Below are 13,970 nucleotides of genomic sequence, written 5' to 3'. Positions count from 1 at the left end.
GTACCCCGCCCTACATGGGTTGCCCCAGCCACTCTGGGTGGCTTCCAGTATATATAAAAACATAGTAAAACATTAACCTTAAAAAGCTTCCCTATACAGGGCTGCCTTCAGATGTTTCCTAAATGTTACATAATTACTCATCTCCTTGACATCTGATAGGAGGGCATTCCACAGGGTGGGTGCCACTACTGAGAAGGCCCTCTGCCTGGTTCTCTGTAGCTTCACTTCTCACAGTGTGGGAACCGCTAGAAGGCCCTCGGCGCTGGACCTCAGTGTCCAGGCTAAATGATGGGGGTGGAGACACTCCTTCAGGTATACTGGACTGAGGCCATTTAGGGCTTTAAAGGTCAGCACCAATACTTTGAATTGTGCTCGGAAATGTACTGGGAGCCAATGTAGGTCTTTCAGGACCAGTGTTATGTGGCCTCGGCGGCCACTCCCAGTCACCAGTCTAGCCGCCACATTCTGGATTAATTGTAGTTTCCGAGTCACCTTCAAAGGGAGCCCTGCGTAGGACGCATTGAAATGCTGCTTTTATGACCCACCTTAGGTCAGGCAGGGAACCAGCAGAAGATTCTGATCCACTAGCTGAATGCAAATTACAAAAATCTAAAATGGTGAACAAAAATGGTAGAAAATAATGAATGTCTATTGAAAACGTACAAATCCTTTGTAAATGCACAAATGTACAAAGGATTATTACTTAATATGAGTGATTCAATTTGTAATGCAAAATTATTCAAAGAGTTAATGTTTTACAAAGTACTCCTGTGGGACATTCTTGAATCTCTGTTCACAAGGATCATACTTAGGAACTAGAATTTGCTAGTGAGGTCCTCTTTTTTGTCATTTCTTTTAATCTATGGAAGTCCAATCTATGGAATTGCCTCAGTTCCTTTTCTAATGTTGAATATGACTGTGTTGGATTTTCCTGGCAACTGTCCACTTATTAAATTTGATAGCACTATGGTCACTGTTCCCAACTGATTCAACAATGCTTACATGTTGCATCAGGTCCTGGACACTAATTAAGATTAGCCTTCAGGCTTGCTGCCCATATGGCCACTTCAGTGACCAGTCATTAGATTTTATTGTTTATAGCCAATGGCCATCACAATACTGTATGAGCACTAACCACACAACTACAAAATTTCCATGGCCAACTCTTCTAGGGTACAGCCATTTAGATGACTACATCCACTGAGCTCTTTGTAAATTTTGAGTTAAGAAAGTATTCCTGCTTGGCCCCAAATAAATGAACAAAAATTATTTGTAATACCCACCCTCCTCCCAAGTTGCTAAAAACTGTATTCATCTTCCAAACAGAGGACAGCCAAGCCTAGACATGATTAGTTTCAGAGAAGAAGCTACATTAGCTATCCATGATCACTCCTGCCTTTCCTTACATAAAATCATGATATCTATTCAGTCTAAACACCTCAACAAGTAGTAAGAGAAAATAAAACATCAGGCAATCCCCTTTTCTTCATTACTATCAAAGCTGCTGTCTAATCATGTGCAGCCAAAATGCCTTTACAGCATTGAGCTGAACTCAAGGATTACCCAAATTTTCCACCTGGTTTAACTTGGCTACATAAAAATGATGTAATTTATTTACATGCTACGATTGGTATTTTCTTGTAAAAAGGCTGCTTTAACCACAATCTGTCCCTTGTGAACAAGAGGCACCAAATTTACCCTCTTCCCATGATCCTAAAAACATTGCCTGTCAACTCTTGCTCTGCAAGAGAACAGGCCAGGATGCGACAAGATGATACCATCTGTAGATGGACTGGCTGAAGAAATATGTTTATACTTACATCTACTTACAAGTACAAGTTAAAGATGATATAAAGCTCAAGGAAATGCATGGTTTACAGCAAAGTTCTTGCAAGCAGTCTATTACAGCCAGGATGGACACCCATCATAAATCTGTGAACTGTTTCATTAAAAATTTAAAAATAAGTCCTAGCACATACTCCTTTTGAAGTTCAAGACATTGGATGACCTTATTGAGATATTAAATAGGTTTTCCTGGTTACAAAAAGATCCTGACTGTTCTTCTCTAATGGCATATACTTGCGTTACAATCCAAATAAATCCACAGAAGCTACCAGCACATGACAAGTTCTACAAGTCCAACTGCCCTAAGATTATAAGCATTATAATCTTAATGCTATACTTATTTCTTTTTTTGTGAAGACTAGGGCTGGGTGATGTCACCTTTCCAACACTGTGTTGTATCACCAGTGAAACATTGCAATCTGGCGACACATCGCGATGTTGAAACTTGGTTGAACCAGGGCTCGTTGTTGCTGCCATCAAGCGCTGGGAGTAGAGGGACTCCCCTCTGCTTCCAGCACCAGGTGGCAGCATCACACAACCTCAGCCCAGCACCCTGCAGAGCTGCTGCCACCTTTTCCTTCACCTGGGCTCCCTCTTTCTCCTGGGCGAAGGCACCTGAGGCCCCCACCCTGCCTCTGACTCCCATGAACTGGAGGAAGGGGGCTTAATCGGTTGAGGACTTCCTTAAACCTCCCGCTGCAGATTAAAAGAGCCACCACCACCACCAAAGAGGTCAGCACAGTGGCATAGCATGGGGGGTACAATCAGGCACTCCCATGCAGGTGCTGGCTTCCAAAGGGATCCCTACCCCACCCTGGCAAAGGCAGCAGAGCAGCTCAGGCCCACGGTGAGTGGGCGAGGACAGAGGCAAGTGGGCAAGGGACGGCCCCAGTGTAGTCCAGCCTCTGCAGTGTAGTTCTCACTGCAGGAGTTGGGGGGATTTGCCCACCAAGGGCCACGTTGTCCAGCAGGGCTCTCCCCTGTGCAGGCAGGCAGGCAGGCAGGCGGTGCAGTACAGCCCTGCTTGGCTCTGGGGAGGCACTCTGGCAGTATTGGTGGCTTGCCCACCCCGGGTGCCAGCAACCCACACTACGCCGCTGGGTTAGCAGACCTAAATATTAACAAAACCATTCAAAAGGTACAAGAGTTGAAGTATTTGATTAAAACAGACTAATCCTAAACCATAATTTATGTTCTGCTTACTGATACTGAAACAAACCAAAATAAAAATGGTTCGAAAATAAAAACCCTGCAACTGCAGGGGCAGAATGAGATGTTTGTGTACAATATTTGTTTTTCCTCACTGAGTGCCTAACATAGGCCATCACACATCCAGTCTGCGAAGAGGAATAGATACCCTTTGCTTTAGCAACATAATTATATACCACATTGTTTCAAACCACACTCTTACTAGTTAGAGAAAAATTCTATGGGATATACTTAGCCATATGACTATTAGAACCCATATGTGTGAAACAGCTGATAATGCTAAACATGAAAAGTCTTAATTCTCTGCCAAGGAAAACCGCAATCATTGCTCAAAGAACTATGCAAATCAATAAGATTTATGCAGATCTGCTTATGGTTACAGCAAGCTCACTCAATTCGCACATTTTATTTTCAATTTCAGATGCTTTTGGGTGGAGATTCTGTTCTATTCAACATTGAGAACTATAGCCAGATTCCCCAGAACATTAAAGAGGCAAATCATTCTCTCATTCTAGCCAGCTTCTATCATCTCTCTTTCTCTCTCTTTCTTAAAAAAAAAAAAAGGGGGGGGGGAGTTTCTGTTGCTTTAATACAAAAGGCGGCAACTTAGAAAAACAAGGCAGGATGTAAAATCCCTGAAGAATTTGCTTTTATATTTAATTTCTCAACTGTTTCCTGTCCAAGTGACTAAACACATATGAACTCTCAAGCAGAGTTTCAATAACCTTTATATATAAAAAGACTCAGGCCATTTTTTTCTAATCAAGGATGGCCCTCTTTGTTTTAGAAGTAAAAATATATTTTGCTCAATGTATACATTTTTTAAAGTGGTCCATAAGAACTAGAGTGAGCTTTAATAAACTGAGAACCACCCAGCCAAACCCACCCTTTCCCAATTTCCCAACAGCCAAACACACCCTTCCCAGACCTTCCCTTAGCCCCTTCTGCTCCCCCAGAGCCTCCTCCCATCTGGCCAAGCCTGGCCTTCCTCAGTTACATTATTAAGTCTATCCTTCTCCCCAGTCCCAGAGTGACCGACAACCGACAGTGAATGGTAAGATCCCAGACTCCTCAACATTCTGGAACATGGTACACCGACTTCCTTCCAAGGATGCTAAATAGCTTTCAACTAAGGACCAAATCATTTCAACTATCAAGACATGCCCTCTCTCTTCATCTTCTTGTGTGAAGAGACCACATTACATTTTTGGGTTAGATAACAAATACTTCAAAGGAATAAACAAATGTGGCAAACAGTTATTTTAAAATAGGTGCATTGTATCAAAGCACTCAGGACGCTTGCTGTAGCTCCTTGTCAAGAGTACATACGCTGTAAAATGACCAAATTGTGACTGGCCTTGTAGTCAGCCGAATTCCTTGTTTGTCACCAATGCTGCTCCTCTCACCCCAGAGGTTTTATTGTGATGCCACACTGCAAGTTAGGGTGCTTCCACAGCCCAGTGTGACTGCGGGAGAAGCCCCTTGCCTTCCTCTGAGCTAGGAGGAGAGGGATCATCCGTTTTTCTTTGTGTCTAGAAACTGCTTGGAAAGCAGTGAGATGTCGCAGTGCTTTCCAAGGCTCTCTGGGGCTCAGCGCAAGGTCTAAGAGTTCTCCTGCCCTTCTTCAAGCTCAAGGAATCTCAGCAGAACATAAAAATGCTCCTGCCAGTGGCCTCTGAGTGGATGGCAAGCTCCAGTTTTTTGCTGTATACAATAATCTTTAGCAGCTGACCCTGGCTGGATGACTGCAATAAAGAGTGGCTTTTCATTTAGTTGCAAGTGATGGAATCATGCATAAGCAGATATGTGGAGACTTGGGTAAAGGGCAGAGAAGGAACCCCACCCTCATAGTGCAAAAAGTACAGGGGCAATAAAGTGCTGCTTGGATGCACTCAGGGATGCCGGCGCTTTAAAACTACGAACTACTTTTTACACATGTTTGTAGAATTGTTGTTTTCACTGGTGGTTACTCTCTTTCGGAATTTGCTTTAAATATGGAAGCAGCCTATAAACACCCTGCCTCCATATATAAAGAGGAGAAATGCAGAGGAAAGCAGAGAAGCTATTTCTTGTGCTGCTCACTTCTAAGGATCCCTTGGCCTCCTTGTCACTCTGCATGCTTCCTATTTACATGTACCATTCAGTCTACTGTTACATCCAGTGATGTTCTGTGACTCAGTAGCTTATTCTGCTAAATTATTCCATATGCTAAACATTGTACTGATTTGCAAAAACCCACTCCAGCACAAAACATTTACCATTATATAACTTCCTACATTTGGAGGAGGCCCTTCCTTCCTTTTAATGTAGGGTATGGCCCACATTAAACTGATTCTTCTGAATATGTCTTATTAAATTGTTACCACTCATTCCAGGAGCCTGGTCACCAGTGTTCCCTCTGCCCAAAGCAAGTTTTACATTTTTTTCTTCTTACACACCATTTACTTTTAATGATGCACGAGAGTAAAAGTGTTATGGACAAGATGGCCCATCTCTGCTTTTGGACTCTATGGATTCTAACAGAATGCTGCCTTTAAATATCTTCTAAAAGTGCATTTTAAAGTCTGAAAGCACACTCATATTGTTTCCAAGTGTTATGGCTTGATATTTAAAATTAGAAGAGACATTTGGATTTCTTTGGTGAAATACAGACTTCCACCAGAGCTTACTATGGTTACCTTGTGGAAGGTCAGCTCGGCCACTTGATCTTGTAAGGGCAGATCACTGCCTCCACTTACCATAAAAGGCACCTTATCAAACAAACAAACAAACAAACAAACAAACAAACAAACAAACAAACGTCAGTCTAGCCATAACACCCTTAGCTGTTGGGTTTCCATGGCCTTGCAAGTATATCTCATCACCAAGAGATGGAAATATTGATTCACATCTGGTTTTGTATGCACAAGTATCAGTATGAATTGAACTGGAAAAATAAAAACAAGTCCATGTTCAGAGCATATCCTGGAACAGTGAACAGGGCACAGCCTTCTTTACAATCTAACCATTCTAGTGGGAAGGTGGCAGAATCAGCTGACTTTGAGTTGGACAGGGCTTCTAAGGTAGCGTTCTTGGAAACACTATTTTTCCCACGTACAAGACTGATGGGATAAGGCAGAGTTGAGGGATCTTCATGCATAGGAAGCATTCAGATTTGTAAGGCATTGGGGAACATTTTGAGACACACTGAGACTATATAGGCTCCAACTTCATTTGAATCCCAGCAGGACAAGACTTTTATTGCTTATTATCAACAAAAGACTGCAGAAAATCTTTCCTGAACTGACTTCTAAGGGAAAGTTGACAGAACCTCAAATACAGAAAGGTGGCCCCCAAAAGTCTGAGAGGATGTCAATACCCGACCCTACCCCCACCCATCTTCCACCCCTCCACCCCTTTTCCCCCTTTTCTTCCTAATGTCTCAACAAATGAAACTGATTTGTAAAAATGTTGCATGGAAAAAATACGAGAGACATTACACATACTTCTGTAAATCAAGAAAATCTTTAATAAAAATACAAAAAAAATGGTTAATGGGCAGAGATCCATCATCATCATCATCATCATCATCATCATCATTATTATACCGCCCTATACCTGGAGGTCTCCAGTCACTTCACAGAATAAAATCAAAATATAAAACCATAATTTATGGAACTTGCTGCCAAGAGTCTTAGTAGACCACAAGCTTAACATGAGTCAATGGTGTGATGCAGCAGCAAAAAAGCTAATGCTATTCTAGGCTGCATCAACAGCAGTATGGTATTCAGATCAAGGGAAGTAATAGTACCACTCTATTCTCCCTTGATCAGACCACACCTGGAATACTGGGCACCACAGTTTAAGAAGGATGCTGACAAGCTGGAATGTGTGCAGGGGAGGCTAGTCAAGATGATCAAGAGTCCGGAAAACCAAGCCTTATGAGGAATGGTTGAGGGAGATGCGGATGAGACTGGAAAAGAGGACATTGAAAGGAAATATGATAGCCATCTTCAAATATCTGAAGGACTGTCACATGGAAGATGGAGCAAACTTGTTTTCTCCTGTTCTGTAGGGTAGGACCCAAACCAATGGCTTCAAGTTACAAGAAAGGAGATTCTAACTAAGCATCAGGAAAAACTTTCTAACAGTAAGAGCTGTTCAACAGTGGAATGAACTCCCTGGGGAGTTTGCGGACTCTCCTTCCTGGGAGGTTTTCAAGCAGAGGTTGCATGGCCATCTGTCATGGATGCTTTTGCTGAGATTCCTGCCTTGCAGGGGGTTGGACTAGATGACCCTCGAGTCTCTTCCAACGCTACAGTTCTATGATTATAAGTTGTGGTGAGGGTCATAGGTAGAGATAGGTTTAAAATGGGATTCTGCAAATTTATGGAAGGAAAGTCTACCAATGGTAACTAAATGGAACTGCACTTCTTAAAGACAACTGTTGGTGATAAATGGGGATGGGGAGGAGAGGCTTATTCTTCATTCTGTTGTCTTCATGCTCTTAACAGAAAGAGGCTCGGCTGGAGAATCATGTGGAGATGTGACAGGCAGCCTCTTCTGTGGGTGGGTACTTTAGGCTCATAGGCTCAAAGTCTAATTTATTTAGATTAAACCAAATCTTTCAATGAAAGCTAATTTACTTTTCATGATGCACAGCTGGGCAGCCTTTTCTGTGGGTGGGTATTTTAGGTTCATAGTCTAATCTGATTTATTTAAATTAGGTTCCGTTTATGGTGCACAGTTTGGCAGTTATTTCACTACATGCTGCTACACTAAGCCTGATAATAAATCAGTGGGGAAACTTACTGCGGCTTTGAAAGTATTTCAAGAAGTAGCTACATCTTTCCTATGGTATAGAAAGCCTCTAAAAGACATGGCCCCTGCTCCTTCCCTTATAAAACCACTACCCAAGGTATTTGACAGCATAATCTAACCAACTCAATTTTTACAGTGAGTTGCTAGAGCCTAGAACCAGCAGCTGGAAAAAGCTAAATGATTTGGATAAAAGCGTTGATAGAAATGTAACATCTGCAACTGCACAAACAGCTGTTGAACAGAACTGGAATAGCTTTTCACGTTCCTTGGTACAAAGGGGAAAAAATGCCCAGCTTTGGCCAAGGGAGGGGGGAGGATGGAAATAAATAAGATTTCTCTGTCTACTCACAATCATGGTGAAGAACTACTGCAGGCTTGATTCAGAAGATTTAGCTAGCCTAGCACAAAAAAGGCTTCCTATGTATATAAAATTCCCAGAGCTGGCTGTAATGGGCAAGAGAATTATGAGGGAGGTTGCATTGTTCTAGAGCTTCATGGAGAGAGGAACACGGGTCCCTGGGCTGTGGGTAAGGATATCTGACCAGGAACATCTAACTAAGTCTTACTATCTAACTATGGGACATCTAACCAGGCCCTACTGTCCACTTCTGCGATCAAAACACCTGCTCCAAATATCTACATCAGCCTCTGGAAGCTCAAGGTCCAAATCTTACTGCCTCAGGTAAATCATCTGCCTCTCCACCCCCAACTGCCAACCCAAAGGCTTTTTTTTAAAGTGTTATTTAGAGGGATGTGTGGAAGGGTTGCCATTGTTATGACAGCAAATTTGCTACCAATTGGGAAGGTGGTGGCTAATCCACAAGCCTCTCACACCCTCAATGTGACTCTCCTTTAAAACAACAACAACCAACAACTACCACTAGTTGCTGTCCAGGCTACAATAACCTGCAGGGAGAGGAAAGAAAAAGGGAGAATCTCTCCAGGAGACAACCCTTTGCACAAAAGTGGCAGAAGCCCCCACTTCATCCTCACACCAAGAGGTATTCTTATTCCATAACTGGAATGAGGCAAAGATGCATTTAGAATTTTTTCATTCATCTGAGAGATGAAATCAATTATCCCTAGCTACTTTATTAAACAGACTGACTAATATTCACCCTTGTGAACTGATGTCTTTTGTTGTCTCAGTGCTTGACTCCCTCACCCCCCCCCAATACCCTTTCTTGTCCAAGCTTCCCAGTAAATACACTTCAAGACTTTAAAGATCAGACAACATAGCTGCACGGTCCCTCTTCCCTCCCAAATCTTTGTTTCTTACATGCTACAACAATTCTTTTCACATTCTTTAGAAACACTCTTTGCTCCTCTTTGCAATCAAAGGCAGTTTTCCAAAGAAGCTGTAAGATTTCCATATCAGAATTCAGCCTGCAAGTGATAAACCACATGCTTGCAGGTGTTAAATTCAGAGCTCTACTAAGAAATGGCTCCCACTGCATAGGTGTTGGAAACATTCTTCATGCAAATGAATATCAAAACCAAAGTATTATCCATTTTATAACTGTTTCCCTTTCTGCAGTGTGGTTAGATTGTTGCCCTTAAGTTCCCATAAAGTTTAGGAAAATATAACTGTTAGGATGCAGACTGATTCATTCCTTTGGCAGAAATTCTTCCTGGTCAGAAAACAATTTTGGTCCCATTGTGGTTCCCCTTCATTACATACACAGCACAACAGGACAATGACCTATCTCCTCCAACAGCATACGAATCATAGAATCATAGAATAGAATCATAGAATCATAGAATCATAGAGTTGGAAGAGACCACAAGGGCCATCGAGTCCAACCCCCTGCCAAGCAGGAAACACCATCAGAGCACTCCTGACATATGGAATCCATATGGCTAATATGACCAACAACCATCCTGCCTCCCTCACACAAATGAGCCATACTGCAAGCAACTAAACTCAACCCACCAAGCTTGGGAACCCCTAATATTTCACAATACCAATAAAAACAAATAGGTACACAAACAAAAGCTGTGGTCTAAACCACTGAACCGAGGGCTTGCAGTTCTGAAGGTCGGCAGTTCGAATCCCCGTGACGGGGTGAGCTCCCGTTGCTCGGTCCCTGCTCCTGCCAACTTAGCAGTTTGAAAGCACGTCAAAGTGCAAGTAGATAAATAGGTACCGCTCCAGTGGGAAGGTAAATGGCGTTTCCATGTGCTGCTCTGGTTTGTCAGAAGCGGCTTAGTCATGCTGGCCACATGACCCGGAAGCTGCACGCCGGCTCCCTCGGCCAATAAAGTGAAATGAGCTCGCAACCCCAGAGTCGGTCACGACTGGACCTAATGGTCAGGGGTCCCTTTACCTTTACCTTACACAAACAAAGGACCTACCCATGTGATGCTGACACAACCCCCCTCCTTTCCCCCAACTGCAAGATGTCTGTAACAAAAATGTCTCTCACTAAACGTACACAAACTAAATTAAAAGTGGAGACAACAGATATACCATTCCCTGTTTCTCTGTTTACACAACCCCCCTCCCCAAATGGTCAGCTTAAAAGAAACATTTAGCCTCTAGTCATTATTTATATATATATATATAAATAAAAACTTAATCACTGAGTTTCTGTAATAAAATAGCCAGAATGGTGTCCAAGGACAATCAAACAATAGAAAAGAACAAACAACAACAATAACAAACGGTAGCATCCAGTCTAGCAGACTAGCACTACCCAATAAAAGCTCCTGAGAAAACAAATTTGTGCATGCTGGTTTGCCTTTATATTTTATGTACTGTTGCATGAAATGGCGTGCCAGGAAGAAAGTTAAGCAGAAGCCTCCCCCCCCCCCCCGCTGCCCTCTCCCCACCTTGACACGCTGAATTTGGAAGTAAAGGGGCTAGGTTGGGTGTTTTTCTAAAATATTCTAACATTCAGTTGCTCACCCTTGCCTCTTGAAGCGGTATAGTCCAGGACAGGCTTCCCCAACCTTCGGCCCTCCAGATGTTTTGGGCTACAATTCCCATCATCCCTGACCACTGGTCCTGTTAGCTAGGGATCATGGGAGTTGTAGGCCAAAACATCTGGGGATGCCTGGTCCAGGAAAAGCATTTCATTCTGCTGGCCCTTATTCAATAATACAAAAGTTATCATGACACCATCATTATAAATAAACACTTCAAGCTTTGTTCATAATGACTTACATTTCCATAAGCAATATAGTCAACTGGACTTTTGTAAAATAACTTCTCCAACAGGTTAAACATAACACTCACCACTGATGTTTATTGCTGGCAATACTATTGACATCTTTGGTCGTCTGGTCTTATTATGGGTGGTAGCAGGCAACAACAGGTGATCCTGAAAAATATTTAAATATGCATTAAGTTGCTAAGTATGTATTATGTTGCACTGGGAAAACTGTGCACGTGAAGACTGTGCATTCACAGTCTTCATAACAAATCAAATCTGAGTTAAGGCAAAGCTAAGGATGTTCATGGCCAAGGAGCTTCTGAAACATCACTATTTCCCCATACAGTCCAGAGACAGCAAACTGCATTTTCAAGAGTTAGGATCAGTAATAAATCACAAGACAACCCAACATAGGAATTCTACTCAGAATGCCCAGTGGTTTGCTTACGCCAACAAGAAGCAGTGGACTGCTTTGGATTAAGATGGGATGGGCACACTGAGTGTTTTTTAATCAAACCTGGTATTAAGAGTGTCATGACTCCCCTATGTTGGAGTCTGCTTCAAAGATCTTACAGTTTAAAGAATAGCTATGGCAAACAACTTAAGATTCTTACCCACACTACAAAAACTTTTGGCAATAGCAATGGCGACAGCCCTGTTTTTGGATGCTGTTCAATGAAGACAGGAGCATAGAATCATAGAATCATAGAAACATAGCAAACTGTGAGCACCTAGAAAGGAATGCTGTGATCACCAATAGTCAGCATGGATTTCTGAAAAATAAGTCATGTCAGACTAACCTGATCTCGTTTTTTGACAGAATTACAAGCCTGGTAGATGAAGGGAACGCAGTGGATGTAGCCTACCTTGATTTCAGCAAGGCATCTGACAAGGTGCCCCATGATATTCTTGTAAAGAAGCTGGTAAAATGCGGACTTGACTATGCTACCACTCAGTGGATTTGTAACTGGCTGACTGACTGAACCCAAAGGGTGCTCATCAATGGTTCCTATTCATCCTGGAGAAGAGTGACTAGTGGGGTGCCACAGAGTTCTGTCTTGAGCCCGGTCTTATTCAACATCTTTATCAACGACCTCTTTGGAGGTCTTTAAGCAGAGGCTTGACAACCATATGTCAGGAGTGCTCTGATGGTGTTTCCTGCTTGGCAGGGGGTTGGACTCGATGGCCCTTGTGGTCTCTTCCAACTCTATGATTCTATGATTCTATGTGGAAGATGGCCCTCCAGAGGCTTCCTATAATTTCTGACCACTGGCCACATTGCAGTGGTCAGTGAGAATTGGGAGTCCAACAACATCCAAAAAGCCCACATTCCCTAACCCTGAAAAGAGTGTTCATTCTTTGGTTTTCCATAGTTACTGTATAAGAAGTTTTTTCTATATACTCAGCTTGATTAAAGAAGCATATTGGGTTGAGTTTAGAATGTATATAAAACATCTGGTTTAGGAGGTCACTGAATTAGGAAGATAGCCTTGAAAAAAATAAAACTGCTGGAGTCAGGGGCTAACTTTGGCAATCTCATTTTTCCAAGCTGATAGTTTTCCAGACATCATGCCAAGCACTCGGGCCTAAGACTTCTCCTTAGATTGTCATTTCATCAAAGTGTAAATTTTGGCTCAAAGCTATACTGTCATCTGTTCTGGTGTCTAAAGTGTTGTGATTTATTCAGTCTATAGCTGACACATCACATGAAAATAGCAGATGGTGGGCTTTTAAGGTTCATATTTCAATCTCTTCCTACATCTGCTGCTATTACTAATAACACATTTTGGTTATTTATATCTCAAGTGTTAAAATTGCCAATGAATAGCTTGGGGTTTTTTCTTCCTTGTTTTGGCAGCAATTGAGCACAGGGGTTTAATTACAGACTGATCTAATGAAATGGACCCTAGTTCACAAAAGTGTATGTCATAATAAAATCTTTAAAGGTTCCACAATATCTTCTGCTGTTTTTTTGCTAGAAGGATACTCATTTAGTAGATTTTTTTTCATCTTAAGATTATGTACACAGCAGGGTAAAAAATAATTTCTTCCAAATTTCCCCCCCCCTCAAATTTCACTTACTGAATGGACTTTGCAAAATGAGTTCAGTAAAACTGCAGCAGGTTACAGGGGGAGCAAAGTAATTTGTTTCATATCCAAATTTATTGCTTAGTGGAAAGTGTTGCTTTGGAATGGTAACTGAGCCCTGCTGAATTTGGAGAATTTGCAGCAAGTATAAAATTAGTACATGTTCTACCTGTAATCTTCCTTTTCTTCTACCCAGCTGTTTTGGACTGTTTAGTATCTACCTAGATATAGGTAGAAATCAAACATATAAGCTGAAATGGAACAGTGGAGCAATCTAGTACTGTACTTGTGGTACATAAAAGTCTTGCCATAAACAGTGCATGCTTAAGCATGGGAGGAGGAAGGGAAAGAGAACATCTTAAGATTGGAAGAGAGAAGAGGTGGTGGCGGCGGCACATTACATGACAAATGGAAGGCAAACATGGTGGGGCATGGGAAGTAGGAAAAGGTGACCTGAAACACAGAGACAATCTTGCATGGTGCTGTGGAATGTGTGAAGTGCATTTCTTCTCCTCCCTTGCAAGTTATCCCACCCTCATGTCTTTGGCTGAGCTGAGGGCCTTCTAAGTGAGGCCCTCTCAGAAACATAAACTTTTCCCTGCAGCTCACTTTGGGTAGGAACACATGAACTACTGCAAAGGGTCACGCATGCCAAATTAAAACACTTCCTTAAGCTTTGCTTTCTGGCCCTTTCCTTAAATCTTAATTTTCTTCTTGACTGTGGACATTTTTTTGGCTCCCTGTTGTCTCCATGCAATACCGCTACACAGAATCTAGATGCCACAGCAATGGCACCCTCTACTGTCATCCCATGGGTTAATCTTTTATAATCACTGCAGAATGCCTCTTACATGCTTGGATGACCACCCAGAA

General features: G+C 42.2%; 2 protein-coding genes across 4 annotated transcripts in view; one reads left to right on the top strand and one right to left on the bottom strand.

Moving 5' to 3' along the window:
* The window catches only part of ATF6 (activating transcription factor 6), an 89,543-nt gene that overhangs the window by 18,085 nt on the left and 57,488 nt on the right, over nt 1-13,970 (bottom strand). For both annotated transcript variants that reach the window (XM_079981392.1, XM_079981391.1), the window contains exon 15: nt 11,093-11,177. In XM_079981392.1, coding sequence (XP_079837518.1) covers nt 11,093-11,177 — 85 coding nt within the window. The remainder of the gene's footprint in view (nt 1-11,092; nt 11,178-13,970) is intronic.
* HSD17B7 (hydroxysteroid 17-beta dehydrogenase 7) overlaps nt 1-13,970 on the top strand; it is a 158,896-nt gene that overhangs the window by 92,412 nt on the left and 52,514 nt on the right. The gene's annotated exons all lie outside the window — the stretch shown is intronic.

Source organism: Podarcis cretensis (assembly GCF_951804945.1).
Source record: "Podarcis cretensis genome assembly, chromosome: 6".
Lineage (NCBI taxonomy): Eukaryota > Metazoa > Chordata > Lepidosauria > Squamata > Lacertidae > Podarcis > Podarcis cretensis.
Note: the sequence above shows the minus strand (reverse complement) of the source record. Positions and strands in the feature narration are given on the sequence as shown.